General features: G+C 39.6%; 1 protein-coding gene across 1 annotated transcript; it reads right to left on the bottom strand.

Annotated features, from left to right (window-relative positions):
• Positions 1 to 3,442: 3,442 nt before the first annotated feature.
• LOC137295853 (uncharacterized) lies at positions 3,443 to 6,988 on the bottom strand. Its single transcript, XM_067827407.1, has 6 exons — positions 6,728 to 6,988; positions 5,809 to 6,011; positions 4,658 to 5,363; positions 4,301 to 4,399; positions 4,020 to 4,130; positions 3,443 to 3,635 (listed from the first exon to the last, which is right to left on the bottom strand). The coding sequence occupies exons 1-6, from the start codon at positions 6,900 to 6,902 to the stop codon at positions 3,523 to 3,525; spliced, it is 1,407 nt and encodes a 468-aa protein (XP_067683508.1). The 5' UTR covers positions 6,903 to 6,988; the 3' UTR covers positions 3,443 to 3,522.
• Between the last annotated feature and the right edge of the window lie 9,577 nt (positions 6,989 to 16,565).

The raw sequence follows: 16,565 nt of genomic DNA, 5'->3' as shown, positions 1-16,565 counted from the left end.
ATATTTATAAAATAAAAATGATAAATTATAAAAATAAATAAATAAAGTAAAAATAAAAATAGGAAAAAGATAATGATAAATAACGTCCATTAAATTGTGGTACAAACATGCGTCCGTTTTTTTCTTGTAATTCTCAAGATGATGCCTCATGTCTCATGTGCACTTGATTTTTGTCGACACTTTACAGAAAGGTACATATTCAAAGAAAACATAACCTTTAGTGACTGTCAAATCGAGTTATCTGATTTCATTGGCAACATCACCTGAACAAAACCATCATCAGAAACAACATACGAAATGTGTAGCATGAATGTGTTTCACTCTTCATACATGCACTGTGATCGATGTAAACCTAGGTGTAATCATTTCTCTGACCCAACAATGGGACTAGCCTGTCTCACAGTCCCTGAACCACATTATTTGGCTTACTGCGAAGCCTTCTGTGCAGTATTAAAGCCATATATGAACCAGATTTCTCTAGATTTCCTCATGTTCGAAAAAGAGTTGTAAACGATGTTGTTTAGATCAACAACATCACACATATTGACTTCCCTGCAAGGTGACTTGATTTTAATCCCATTGAACATACTTTGGACATTACAATGGGTCTTTTCCTGATATTAAATAGAGTAACGATGGGTCTTGTTCTGATATTAAATGGCTTAACGCTGGCTCTCTTCTCGTATTAAATAGGGACACGATGAGTCTTGTTCCAACAGTGACTGTAGAGGCGGTGGGTGCAGTTCTGATGTTAAATAAAAAGACGATGGGTCTTGTTCTGATAGTTGATAGAGAGGCGGCCAATGCAGTTCCGATGTTAAACAGAGAGGGTTGGATTCCGATCTTTACTACAGGGAAGTGGATGTGATTCTAAAATTAATTAGAGAGACGTTGGGTGTGGTTTTCATATTAAAGAGATGATGTTTCTGTCCAAACCATGCATCAACCAAGACGGCGAATGTGACTATCTTATCCTCTCAGGTGCATCTTACAATAAGCATGACTTCTGAAAACACCAAACCGGGTCGACAAAGTCATGGCTATTTAATTACGTTTGGGCACTATAATGTGTGAGCACTTATCTGTGCTTAACTGAAGTTGGTGTACTTTAAAAGAATGTACACGTATTTATAGGAAGTCCCGTGAACTAAACTCAATGTTTTCATGTGAATTTATACTTTTGGTGTAACATGATTTAAAAATCCCTTTTCTGAAACAAATCCTTTTTGGTAACTTTGTTTTACTTGCTAGTGTTTATATGTACATCAGTATACATCCTCTGGTTTTAATGTTTATTTGTACGATTTGTCTTACATGGTTTCCTTTGTTCGCCAGTGTATAACGCAACGATGTATTAGTTCAAACTCGATGCTTGTTTTATTACTATATTGATACACTCGGCCATATTTTTTTTGTCTTCGTTTCATGGTATTTTGATCAATGGTCATAATATCAGCCACTGATTTGTGTGTTCACCACAGAAATAGTTACAGCAGTCACAATGAATCAAACAAACACAGCAATGCTATACGATGCCTTTGTAGCAAGTATCTGGCTTCAAAACATTATAAGCAAACGGACTCGGACACCAAGGACCTACAGGTAAGCATTGTGACACTGACAGTCGAATGTATCCAACATCAAAGGCTCATTCGTGTATAATAATTCGTAGCTGTGGACATTGGACATTATAAGTTTCAATGTGTAACGTACGTGAGACGATTTGAGGAGGGTAAATGACTACTTGACAGAACGAGTTAGGACTGAAGGGGGATAAACACTAACAGAACATAAAACGGCTTAAAATAGAATTTAAACAAATTGAAAAAAAATGATCCTAAATAATCATGTAACAAAGCATATTGCATGAAGTGTGATACCATGTTTTGCGCGAGGCACAACTAACTTACTATTTACCTGATTTTTTAACACCTGGAGTTCACATGCGTATTTTTGAAAATTGAAGAACGGTTGATTACTCTTCAGCCACTGAATGTCGCTGAAAACACGTTATTCACGATCTAAACTGCATGTATATCATACCATGATTTGCAGAAAATTAGGGCCTTCACTGGGTATGGTGGAGACTTGGATGGCCCAAAATGACGTTTTGAACACATTGGGATTTCCCTCCGACACGTGACGTCACGACAGCATGACAGCCACCTTCGACTGACCCATCTAAGGAATCCAGATTGCCAGTTTCAGTGCTCGGACCATTCCTTGCTAACGTCCAGTCAGTTCCAGGACTGTACAAAACAAACTGATGAAATAAAACATCCAACCCCGACCGCCTGCAATACGACCACCTTGACTCCAATGTTACCGACAGACAAGTCTTGGGAAGACGTTTTGGTCACGTACGAGTCCAGATTTCATCTGGACAGCTCAGATGGCAGGTCGAGGGTGAACAGTATGTTGAGGCGTGCGTTGTTCAAGATGAACAGTATGGTGACGGAAGTGTTATGGCATGAACACCAATGGTGGACACACACAATTCTGAATTTGTGAAGTGACTTTTTCACCCCATCTTCTCAAGGACGTGTCACGATGCCTCGTGTCATATCATACATGTACAGTTTACTTTATTCCTGACAGTGTAGTATAACTGATCCCTTGCTCTTAAAAAGATTCTGCAGTGATTTTGAAGACAGTCAGCTGCTTACGTCACAGCCAGGATATACTGACATGGTCTTCAAAGGGAACAAAGTCTGAAGTAACTGAGGCATTGAACGTTTACGTTTTGTGAAATGTACGCGTATGGGAAAACACGTCGTGGATTTTAATCGGATCTCAGATTGAAACACCGATATAAGTAGGTACGTTCATGTAGCTGGGGATGAAACTGGTAATTTCACAAAGAGATCACTGAATAATCTACAACTCACTTCTTTTAATTTGTGATGCAAAAATCGGTTAAAATGGAGGATCTTATTGGAATGGTTTGGTTCCTGGTGACCCAAACATCAGAAAATATGATCCACGGCAAATTCTCACCAAATGTCGTTTACTTAGTGCGTTACTTAGTGTTGAGCATAGAGGGGTTACGTCATCTTGTCTTCAGGCGTGTGTAACCATACAGTAGTCGATGACGTCATAGTGGAAACTGTTTGGCAAGTCATTGTTTCCAATGAACGTATGAAGTCACACATAAGAATATAACTCCACTTGATATGTTGTTACGTCGTTGACATATCGGGTATATGTGGGGTATGTGTAATACGTTGACTCTGCAGAAATGAACGGGTGTTGTATTGAATGTGTTCAATGAGTTGACATTTAGTATGTGAGCATGTATAATAATTAGTATTACTGGGAGACAGGGACACGTATGAGAAGTTGAGGTAGCTGACATTTAGTGTTTGGTTGGGTACATGGTATCAGTTGGCAGTCAGCTTCAAGAACTGGTGTTCTATAGATAAATCCGAGGTGAAAACATACGGTCGCTGCAGTATCATTTTATTTCAGCATTCTCCATGATGCAGTATTACATTTCTTTCACGGGGTTACTCCTGCTCTTCTTCATACAATAGGGTTGCTTGGAAGGTGAAGGACGCCGTTGAGCACGTAGATGACACCGTTGGTGGCGTGGATCACGTTCATGATGGTGACCCTGTTGAACTGGTGCACGTGACCTGCAATGTTTTAAAAAAGAAATGTGTTTTACTCATTTACAAAGAACATTCATTAAGGTTTAGAAAGTGAAGGTGAAGGTAGTGTCATCTCACGGATGATTTTTCTTTAGGACACTTCTGTATCCGCAACAGTTAGTCAACATGGAAACCAGTACGTAAATACTGGTTTGCGTCCTCAGTGTGTGCTAGGTTGAAACTGACTGGCTTCTTGAAAGGAAACTGGCTGGCTTCCTGAATTTGTACTGTTTGCGCCTTCAAAATGTACAGTTTGCGTCTCTTTCAAAACTAGTTTTCATCTTCATTGTGTATATGGCCTTCTTCACATTTCCAGGTCTGTCTCTTCAAACAGAACAGTCATTTATTCTTTCTTGATATGTGTCTCACCGTTCTGCATGGTGACGTGGATGCGGTGTCCCTCGAGGGAGGTGAGCATGTCGTTCTGATGCAGGGAATCGGGGCCGTGGCTGCCGTCCAGAATGTGATACATCATTGTACCTGGGAAAAAATATCCCAAAATGTGAAACATTGTTCTGTGTGATATGGTCGTTTGTCATTTTCTACAGCTGGATCTTTGGTTGGGGTACATAGCACTTGAAGCAATGCCCAATCAGTGTTAAGTGACGTGTTAATGCTCTGTGCAATCCGGAACAAAGAGGTGTACATACTCTTTAGAAATGAGGCGTGATTGTCAAGGTTGTTTCGGTAGGCCTTGGGGAGGGTGCTGAACGCTGCATTGGTCGGCGCCAGGAGGGTCACTTGGGGTCCTGCCGAAAGAAAAAAAAACACATTCAGTGATACGTTCAGCAACACGTTTTTGGCCACTGGCCGGTAACATGGAAGGGTCTGTGTGACAAAGACTCTCTTCCACTCAAGGCAAGTTTATGTTTCAGTTCAATCAATTTACAGATTTGTTGCATTACAGTGGTTTATGCTAGTGAGCACTCAAGTATACATTCAGAAAAAAGGCAAAGTTAAAGCAAGGAGTGTGCACAATGTCTTCAAGAAGTAAATGTGTTTCTTACCCTCGATCTCGCTCCAGATTCCAGATTTCATTAAGTCGGTAATCAATGTGCTGTACTGACCATAGCTCTGACTGAGAATATGTGCTATACTGCCATGCGTCATATTGCCATGCGTTCCGTTGCCATGGTAAGTACAGTTGACGCCCCAGGTTCCGTTGGGGCAAATAGTACCGTTGCCATGAGTACCGTTGCCATGGTGGGTACAATTTCTACCGTAAGTCCCATTAATGCATAAAGAGAAATTGGCATGCTGGATTGGGTGATTAGTGAAGTTTCCATGGGTACCGTTGCCAGAATGAGTGCAGTTTCTCCCGTAAGTCCCGTTAATACATATTGAGCCATTGAAGTAGTGGATTGGACGATGGACAGTGTTGGTAAAGTTTCCATGGGTACCGTTGCCATGGTAGGTACAATTTCTTCCGTACGTCCCATTAATGCATAGTTTGAAATTGGCATGCTGGATTGGACGATGGACAGTGTTGGTAAAGTTTCCGTTGGTACCGTTGCCATGGTTTGTGCAGTTTCTACCCCAAGTGCCATTCCGACACAGGACAGATACTTGTCGGCGGAGTTGTGCAGACAATATGTTGTTGGTTTTGTTGAGTAGTCCTGATCCCTGTGGCACGATCTTGCTCACAAGGAAGATGAAGCCGTTCGATGCTCTTTTGTTAAATCCAATGATATTAACACCGTTCACGAACACTGCCTGCGAAAAAAGGTAAATACAATGCCTAAGGTCTTAGTCAGTGTCGCCAAGGTTGAAATCAACTTCATGCGAATGATATCTGTACCTTAAGTCTTTTTAAAAACTAGAATGTACTATCTACCACATACCTTCGCACACACACACTCCAATAAGGAGGTCGTACCATCTAGAATGTACCTTACTTTCGTTTACCTTGGTCTTAGTGTCTTTGAGGTTTAATTGAGTTTGGTTTACCTTGGTCTTATGATCATTACAATCCAGAAATGAACCACAGAACAACTGTCGTATAGTGTGGTCTTTGTGTCATCAAAGCAGAGAAATCTACTCAAAGGTGATCGCCATTCTAGTTTGTCTTGGTCTCAATATTATTTACGTCAATGAACTGACATCTGTGTTAATGTGAATATGATACTGGAACCTCCACCAAGCAGTTGTTCATGTTTACCTTGGTCTTAGTTTTGTTGAAGTACAGGAACCTTCCCGACAATGTCCTCAGTTTCTTGTTTCGGATCAATTCGGATCTGTTGTATGTCCCATTGACGGAATGGGAGAGGATGAGCTGAGTCAGCAGGGTCTTGTTTCTTGTGATGTTTCTAGACAGACCATGGAAGGCCTTGTTGTCTGGGACGAACAGCGTGAAGTTCCCAGCTGAAACAATAAGTAACGTCATTGTCTCATGTTCAAGGAATAAACGTTTTATTCACGTATGCTTTTTAAAAAAGAAAAAAAATCCTTAGAGCTTTTGAGATGAACAAAAACACAAATCATAGGAAAATTCAACCAAAGTTTCATACGCATATATGTTTAGCATCCCTGTTGAACATTTAGAGATAACATTTGTTCGAGAAAGATGCTTGAACTATTGTGACAACTAATCGTCATTAACTGTGTTGAGGCATTTTTATGATTACACGATGCCATTTAGAAAGTGGTCAAATGCAACATGTCATATTTGGAAATGGCATCGTGTAATCATGGCTTTCGGCCGCGGGAGCCGTGCCAATTCACACTTATCAGAGGGGTACACAAAGTACGCAGTCTAGACTACCAGTTGTCCGACTTTCATTTTTGTGGAAGTCGCGGTGGCTGAGCGGGTTAGGCGGCTGACTTTGTGTGCTGGCGATTAGGTGCCTGACTCTGAGGGAGCGGCTTCGAATCCCGGATGGGACTCAACCAAAAAAGTACTAGAATTTGTACTTTACTGAGAAAGTGAAATCTCAAATATATGACATATGTTGCGAGGCATTTTTACGTTCCACATTTGCAGATACAGTGAAACCACAGACATCAACTTTGATCTATCAATAATGAAAACAATTAACAACTTAATAATAAGCTTGTCACATAAATGCATTGAAATGTACCTTTCCTTGTGAAGTTAGCTGTCAGGTTGGCTTCGTGAACAAAGTGGGCGAACTTGGTCGCCCCCAGGCTCTTGGCAAGAGGTATGAGAGCTTCCAGTGTGTCCCGTTGGAAGGGAAGAGACATCACCACCCCGAGCACAGTGGCCGCCACTAAACTGATGAGAAGAGTCTTCATTCTGCAGGAACAACTATTGAAACTGAGTGAAAACAGTCTTTATAATGCATGGCGGAAAGTTTATCTTGCGTTGGCGTGGTTTGATTGGTCAAGAGAATCACGTGGTTGATAAGAATCGGTATATTAAGGCAGAGCATATATTTAGAATTATCTTTCTTTCTGCATGTCAGATACATGCATTTTATTTTCCGAATACTGGAACAACATGTACCAATCCGTTTCTGTGAGAGTCGATAGTTCTGGTATGAAAAAAAAACAAAACCGTGGGATGATGTGCAATAAACAGTGGATTTAGATGATAGTCATGTCATATATAGATGGGATAGAGTGTTTCTGGTATGAAATAAAGAGACGATGATTTTAGACTTGAAAGGGCGGGGCTTCGGACATTAGGTAAAGAGAGGGAAGAGACAAGTCAGATGTAAATAGAATAGGTGGAGTTGGTATGAGATAAAGAATGGGTGGGCACGATTCCAGTGAGTAAAGAGAACACCCGGTTGTGACGCGCATGGGGTCAGACGAGTGGCCTGAGAGGTCCCCAACAATCTACTTGCATCATCGACATTATTTCTACAAATCTCAGAAGTAATAAAGCGAAACAAAGCAACACAGAAGCCAGTTTCGCCCCAAACAACAAAATTAGACAATTACCTGCTAAATAGGACCTCAACTTGTGAGTTGGAAAATCGTGACGAAACGACATCAATGTACACGTGACACCAGAGGAAGCCGATGAAATGAAGACTTTTATTACAGTGACCTTAGCAAAGAATGCAGCGGAAACTACAGAAAACGTGAGGATTGAAATGTCTTCGCTTCAGAAGAAAATAGACGAAATGTCAATTTTATCAGTGAGTGCTTTGCGAAAAATTCAGCAGAAATCAAGAAAGTCCGTTCGGGCCTCCAGGACAAAATATTAGAGCTGGATAATAAACTTTTGCAACAAGATATACAGGCACGAAAAACTAACCTCTTGATCTACGGGGTGAATGATTCTGAGGATCCTGAAAAAGCCTGCCGACGACTTTTCCAAGACGGGTCAGAGGGCATGTTGTTTGCTGGAATGAATAGACTCCCTCGTCAATCCACGAACCCCAACACCACCACTCAAGCTAAGCCCATTGTAGTGAAGTTCATCACCATTTCGGACAGACAACGTGTCCTGGAGTCATGTTACAAAACATCTACAACTCTGAGAAACAAATAAATATCACTACCAGAACAGACTTACCTGTGAAATTGAAGACATTCAGAGGCAAACAAGCAAGGAAAGCATACGAACTGCGAAAGGATAACAAAATACAAATAAAGATTGTATTGGAAGGAACATCTGTAGCTCTGAAGGTACGAGAAAACGCCACTGAACCCTGGAAACCACTCAGCTTGGAAGAGGATTATGTCCCTATCGTATAAAGATCACTATTTTTGTATGTCCAATCATTGGTACTATGCTGTGTGAACCTGAGACAAAGGAACTCTTCGACAGGAAAAACACCGTCTCCCAACGGTACAAGCAAATATTGGTGCTACATTATGTAAACGTGGAAAAAAAGAAATTCTTGGGACTGAAATGTAAAAGAACACAAAAGGTATTTTAATTTTACCTTCTTTCCCTTTCCCTTTCCCTTTCTCTCTGTTTAGTTGGAAGACATATCAAACTTTGCAACTGAAGGAAGTAAAAACCATCGACAATTGAACATATTATAAAAAACAATATTTAAAGCTTCCGGATGGTTGTGGTTTACATGCACGAAAACTGGATCAGGGTGATCTGTTGTCACAAAGTTAGAATACATAATTATTAGATATACCCTTCTTTTTACAAACGACCGAGTATAAAACAATACTACGGATGTGATTATATTTTTATTCCCCTACATACAGTGTTTTTGAGGCTGTTTGGGGGGCTCTCAAAGCCACAAAGTCAAAACTGACAAGTAACAAATTGACAAATTGACAAAAATCAGAAAAATCCAAAAATCAAAGATCAAAGGCAAGACGGATTGACCAATGGTATATCTCAATCTTTCGAAGGCGCATCAAATGAGCATAAAAACGGATTTGCTGAGGGTAGCTACATAGGGGAGATAACCAGACTAGTATATGATGTGATGGATTCCACAGAAACATACACAAATTCCGGGTCTACTTCTAGGAGATTTTGAGTAAGCATTTGATTCCGTTGACAGAAAGTTTATGAAAAATGTATTAAAGTTCTTCAATTATACGTATACAGAAATGGATCTCTATATTTTTAATGGAATTGAATCAAACGTAATGGTTAATGGATATGGCAGTTCTTTTTTCCAATAGCGAGAGGCTGTCGTCAGGGTGATCCAGTATCCCCCTACATATTCATCTTATGTATTGAGATCTTAGCACTCATGTTAAGAAAAAAAAACATAAAAGGAATCAGAATGGGAAATATACAACACATCTTAGAACAATTTGCAGACGATACCACACTTACATTAGTTGGATCAGAGAAAGGATTGTATGCAGTTCTAAACACTCTGCAATTTTTTGGTTTTCGGGACTCAAGATTAACTCCGATACAACTAAGTTAATATGGATAGGATCAAATAAACGATCCTATCCTGTAACGAATACAAGTTTGATTGGACGCAAACAACTTATACATTATTGGGAGTGGATGTTAACATAGACCTGGAACATGTGGTAGATTTGAATTACAAAAGCAAAATAGAGTCAACAGAAAAAGAAATGAAAGTATGGCAGATAAGAAATCTAACCCCATGGGTAGAAATGTAATTCTTAAATCAATTCTCCTCCCATCTTTTCAGCTCATTACCTAATCCACCAGAAGAAGTTATAAAAGATTTTCAGAGAAAAATGTTTTCAATTTATTTGGAAAGGTAAAAGAGACAAAGTTAAAAGAAATGTTATGGTTGCACTACCTAAGATGGGTGGTATAAATGTCCCAGATATAAGACAGTTTGTAGGAGCTCAAAATTTCAGTTGGATAAGAAGACTGAAAAAAGTACAAAATGGTTTACATATATACAGATAACATTATCAGCTTTAGAGACATTTGGTTAGCAGATCCAGGCTATCTTAGGAAAACAGTGATACCATGCATTTTAAATGTCTTTTGGTCTCACGTACTTTATGTATGGGCAGACTTCTTACACACACACACACAAAAAAAACATCAGGAAGTTGATGAGTTTTTTTATACGCTACACCAATCTGTATGGTACAACAACAACATATTTATTGAAGGGAAACCTATTTTTTCTCTGATTTATATGATACATAAATGACTTTATGATATGCAGCTTAGACAAATTTCAGTTAAAACATGATTTGCGCATTGGATTCTTGAAATATGAATGACTGAAGTCAGCAATTCTGAAATACACTAAGAAGAGGTCAGGAAAACTGATGTGTCTCTTTCTACCTTTTCATTTAAAATGTCTATGGACATCCAAGAAAGGCTGTAAATCATTTTAGGTAACTTTGTGTGATATAAAATTCACAAAAACGCAAAGTCAAATAAGATGGGAAAATATGAAAATAAGACATAATGATGAACTCATAAATTTTAACCTAATGTGTTATAGACGTACAAAAAGTGTTAATGTACAATGGTTCCAACTCAAAATACCAAACAACATTTTAGCCACAAATATATTTCCCTTTCAGATAGAATACTTAGATTCTTCACAGTGTCCTTTTTGTGCAAAGGTACCTGAAACAATTATGCTCTGTGATTGCGAACATGTTAAAAGTATATGGAAAAAAGATGACTGATTGGCTCAACGCAATTTCTGAAGGCACAATCATGAAAATATTATCTTTTAATTTAAGGGGGAAATGGTAAAACCCCTTGAAAGCAATATGCTTGATTGTTAAACAAACAGTTTACAGATGTAGCAGAAAAAAATCAAAACCAAATTTACAGTGTATACAAAGAGATATTGTAAACTATTATGATGCGACTTTGACTTTTCAAAATGCCAATTTTCAAACTTCTACAAATCTTGGTCATCCTTACATAATCTCTTTGCAAGTTTTGATAAGTAACTCAGTACAATACTGTCATATTATGTGTCCTATACTGTGAGAACTGTGTAGACAACTGAAATAATTATGTACACTACTAATGCTGTACCATGTGATGAAAACTGTATATACAGCTATGCATGTGTAGTATTCTATATGGTTAAGCTGTGTACATTGCTATGTCAGGACACGTGCTGTTTCATGCGATACCTTTCACACTGTGTAAACTGTGCACATCTCTACTTTATGTGATATTTCATACTACAACAAACTGTGTCCTCCCAATGTCATGTCCGATGTATTCCTTACTTGAGTTGCACTTGAGTGAGCGAGAGAGACGCTGATATTATGTCAGCCGTGGCACGAACTACGTGCAGTTTAGATTGAAATTAGGTGTTCTCTACAACATTCAGAGGTTAGAGTGAGTGAGTTTTACGCCACACTCAGCAATATGTCAGCTGTATGGCGGCGGTCTGTAAATAATCGAGTCTGGACCCGACAATCCAGTGATCAACAACATGAGCATCGATCTGCGCAACTCGTACGGTTATAAGGACTGTGTCTGAAATGGGCTTCCGATGTTATTTTTCCCCGGACAACACCCCACCTTCTGGGGTCATGACCTTTTAGCATTACCTTTTACCAAATACAGACAACTGGCAGATCGGTGATTTCATGAATGAAAACTGTTTTCTTGGGTTTAATTTCGTCCTGATGTTTTAGTATTAGTGGAGGAGAGTAAAAATATAGATAAACTATGGATAAAAAACTCTTCTGAGAAGTTTGTGATTTCCGAATCGTGACAGCAGGAAGAAGACGACCTCTTGTTCAATAACGCGAAATCTTACGTCACACCTTTATGTGTAGCTACCGCGTAAATCCGGCAGTGATAGGTGCGCGAAAACAGATGTCCGCGAATTTACATTATGCCAGGATAAACAGAGCAAAAATAGGTAAATACACTTTCAAAACTGCAACAATATCCTCTACAACTGAAACAATCGCTTTGTGACGGAAACCTAATCGTTCGAAATGGCAACAAAAGTCGCGTATTAGCTACACCAGCGCCCGAGGACGGTCGCCGAGCGTACAAACCACAGTCATAGCATCCCGAAACTGCATTGATATCGCCAAAGATGACGGCGAGTGTAGACGAACAGGCTTTGTTCAGTAATTTTTTCATCACCTTGATTCTTGAAAAATTGACGTCGGGATGTAGTGCATCAACCCCCTATTGCATTAAGTTTCAAACCTATGTTCATACTTCTCAGTGTCGGCACCCGTGAAGGTCCCGGGGTAGAATAGGCCTTCGGCAACCCATGTCATAAAAGGCGACTATGCTTGTCGTAAGAGGCGACTAACGGGATCGGGTGGCTTAGTTTTACGCCGCACCCAGCACTATTCCAGCTATATGGGAGCAGTCTGTAAATAATCGAGTCTGGACCAGACAGTCCAGTGATCAACAACATCAGCATCGATCTGCGCAATTGGGAACCGAGGACATGTGTCAACCAAGTCAGCGAGCCTGACAACCCAATCCCGTTAGTCGCCTCTTACGACAAGCATGGGTTGTTGAAGGCCTTATAAAACCCTTGGACCCTCCCGAGTATATCCAATAGACAGACGGAGTGTGTGGCTCTGATATCAAATAGTGAAACGGTAATCATGGTTCTGATATCAAAGAGAGACGGTGGTTACAGTTCTGATATCAAATAGTGAAACGGTAATCATGGTTCTGATATCAAAGAGAGACGGTGGTTACAGTTCTGATATCAAATAGTGAAACGGTAATTATGGTTCTGATATTAAAGAGAGAGACGGTGGGTGCAGTTATGATATCAAATAGTGAAACGGCAAGTATGGTTCTGATATCAAAGAGAGAGACTGGGTGCAGTTATGATATCAAATAGTGAAACGGCAAGTATGGTTCTGATATCAAAGAGAGACGGTGGGTGCAGTTATGATATCAAATAGTGAAACGGCAAGTATGGTTCTGATATCAAAGAGAGAGACTGGGTGCAGTTATGATATCAAATAGTGAAACGGTAATTATGGTACTGATATCAAAGAGAGACGGTGGGTACAGTTATGATATCAAATAGTGAAACGGTAATTATGGTTCTGATATCAAAGAGAGAGACTGGGTGCAGTTATGATATCAAATAGTGAAACGGCAAGTATGGTTCTGATATCAAAGAGAGAGACGGTGGGTGCAGTTATGATATCAAATAGTGAAACGGTAATTATGGTTCTGATATCAAAGAGAGAGACTGGGTGCAGTTATGATATCAAATAGTGAAACGGTAATCATGGTTCTGATATCAAAAAGAGAGATGGTGGGTACAGTTCTGATATCAAATAGTGAAACGGCAAGTATGGTTCTGATATCAAAGAGAGAGACTGGGTGCAGTTATGATATCAAATAGTGAAACGGTAATTATGGTACTGATATCAAAGAGAGACGGTGGGTACAGTTCTGATATCAAATAGTGAAACGGCAAGTATGGTTCTGATATCAAAGAAAAAGACAGTTAGTTTTGATACTAAATAGGGAGACGGTGAGCCTGGTTTTGATATTAAAGGTCACATGCAACGTAAAACACAACTTTGCAGATTCTGATACCTTTCGGTATGCACTTACCGAAACAAACCATCAAAAATGCCAATTCGACCTGTAAAGTTGAAAAAAAACCAAGGCGATGAAATGAGCCCGCGAAATCGGAGTTCAAATGATTCACTAAAAGTGGTTTCAACAGCTATGGCCCTTATGCGCAGTGAATAGGTTCACGGAGCTTGAAACAGTATGCTTCCCCCAGTATGATGTCGTGATCAGAAGTCTTATCTTGGTTGTGTACACAAACAAGTAAATTATCTACTCGTTACAGATAAACATGTTGATTGTGATAAGCAGCCTCTGACTCAGAGAGAGCTCAATGTGTGGTTTAATGACACCTATATGTCTGCCTGCTTGTCTGTTAATGACCATATGCAATGCACAACTTCAGTTATTGACCACATGCTGTTTGAAATTAATACCTATCGGGCTTTCAAGTCATAAAAAGAGCCGGCTAAGCGTATCGGCAAATGACCAGTGGCCAATGAAAAGGCTTCGTTACACTTTAGTGAACACCCATCGTCTTTGACTGGATTCGGTATCTTGGTTTCAGGGGAGGTAAACCCAAGTACCAAATACTGCACTTCTGATTTGCGATTATACGCGTGTAATTTTGTTTATTTGTCATTTTTTCTTAATCAGCAATTCACTTTTATATCATGAATAAGTGATAACTGCGTTTTAATTATGTTTGTGTTTTTGGTTGCATGTGACCTTTAAATAGAGAGGCGATGGGCCATGTTCTGATATTAGATAGAACGGCGATGGATCTTGTTCTGATATTATATAGAACGACGATGGGTCTTGTTCTGATATTACACAGAACGACGATGGGTCTTGTTCTGATATTACACAGAACGACGATGGGTCTTGTTCTAATATTAGATAGAACGACGATGGGCCATGTTCAGATATTAGATAGAACGACGATGGGTCTTGTTCTGATATTAGATAGAACGACGATGGGCCATGTTCAGATATTATATAGAACGACGATGGGTCTTGTTCTGATATTAGATAGAACGACGATGGGTCTTGTTCTGATATTACACAGAACGACGATGGGCCATGTTCTGATATTAGATAGAATGACGATGGGTCTTGTTCTGATATTACACAGAACGACGATGGGTCTTGTTCTAATATTAGATAGAACGACGATGGGCCATGTTCTGATATTAGATAGAACGACGATGGGTCTTGTTCTGATATTACACAGAACGACGATGGGTCTTGTTCTAATATTAGATAGAACGACGATGGGCCATGTTCAGATATTAGATAGAACGACGATGGGTCTTGTTCTGATATTAGATAGAACGACGATGGGCCATGTTCAGATATTAGATAGAACCACGATGGGTCTTGTTCTGATATTAGATAGAACGACGATGGGCCATGTTCAGATATTAGATAGAACCACGATGGGTCTTGTTCTGATATTACACAGAACGACGATGGGCCATGTTCTGATATTATATAGAACGACGATGGGTCTTGTTCTGATATCAAATAGACAGACAGTGGGTGCAGTCCTGGTTTTAAACAGAGAGGTGTGATTCTGATCTTAACTATTGAGAAGTTGGATGTGATTAAAAATCAAATAGAGAGACATTGAGGTTTTTTTCATATGAAATAGAGACACACTCACACATTCCACTGATACCGCCAACCTTGCTACTATAGAAAGCTTATCGACAGGGCGGTTGGGGTAGCCAGGTGGTTAAATCGTGCGCTCGTCATGCCGCAAACCCGGGTTCGATTCCGCACATGGGTGCAATGTGTGAATACTGTTTCTGGTGTCCCACCCTGTATTGCTGGAATATTGCTAAATGCGGCGTAAAACTATACTCACTCTCTCTCTACATTGACAAAACTACATTTCAGCTTTTAAACGTACTAATCCGATATGATATTGCAGGAATGTTGTTAAAAACTGCTTTAACCCACACTTTTATAACTAATTCGCTTCTACACTGACGAAATTATGTTTCAAGTTTGACTAAAGACAATAGTGTTAGTAAAAGAGACAGTGAAATATGACAAACTGGCAGCCCAAATATAGCGTTATCAGCATGTGGCATTATTCCAACTCTATAACTGCTTCCTGTATATAATTCAGTCTGGACCAGAAAATCCAGTGATTGACAGCATGAGTATCTATCTACGCAGCTGAGATACGATGACGTGAATCAACTAAGACGGTGAACCTGGCCACCTTATTAGCTCAGGCGCATCTTATGTCAGCATGATTTCTGAACACCAGACCGGGTCGACAAACCAAGGGCTTTCATTATATTTAGGCAGGTTAATGGGTTAGGATCTAACCGTGCTTAACTGAAGTTGGATATTTTAAAGAGTATATTTATAGGGAGTTCCGTGAACTAAACCAATGTGTTTATTAATTTTGAATTTATATTTTTGGTCTAACATCCAACATTCTTTATGAAACAGATCACTCCTGAATGTGTTGACCGCTAACAGAACTGTCTTCGGGTTCAGCCCGTGTATGCTGATGTGTGTGATAATCACGTTCATAGAAGAAATTGTAAGTTGTAAGTACTTGGTAGAAGGCGTGGCTGGGTAGCGTAATGGTCACATAGTTCGCTCTCTCACTCACTTGGTAGAACGGGTTCCCGACACACACATGCAGTTTGTACTCGTGCCACATGTAGGTATTTATTTTGGCTGGGTTACAATGTATTTATGGATGACAATGCTAGACCCTGAGGTGGCAGCAAAACTGTCCTTTGTTCGCTGTGGGTACACGACGCTATAAAACACGTAGATGGTGGACACTATGTGTTGTTTGCACATATCTCAGGATACAAAAAAACCCAGAAGACGGAAAAAACCTAAACAAAAACCAAACTAAAAAATTACCCGGTGCTTGTTTTCTTTCAGGTGAATATATTGAAATAGTTGAAATTTAGTATCTGAGCATGTATATTGATTAGTGCAGAAGACTTTAGTCCAGGGGCACGTGTGACAAGTTAAGGTAGTGTTTGGACAAATATTATAAG

Source organism: Haliotis asinina, chromosome 9 (genome assembly GCF_037392515.1).
Source record: "Haliotis asinina isolate JCU_RB_2024 chromosome 9, JCU_Hal_asi_v2, whole genome shotgun sequence".
In the NCBI taxonomy this organism is placed as follows: Eukaryota; Metazoa; Mollusca; class Gastropoda; order Lepetellida; family Haliotidae; genus Haliotis; species Haliotis asinina.
This window is presented reverse-complemented; position numbering and strand designations above follow the sequence as displayed.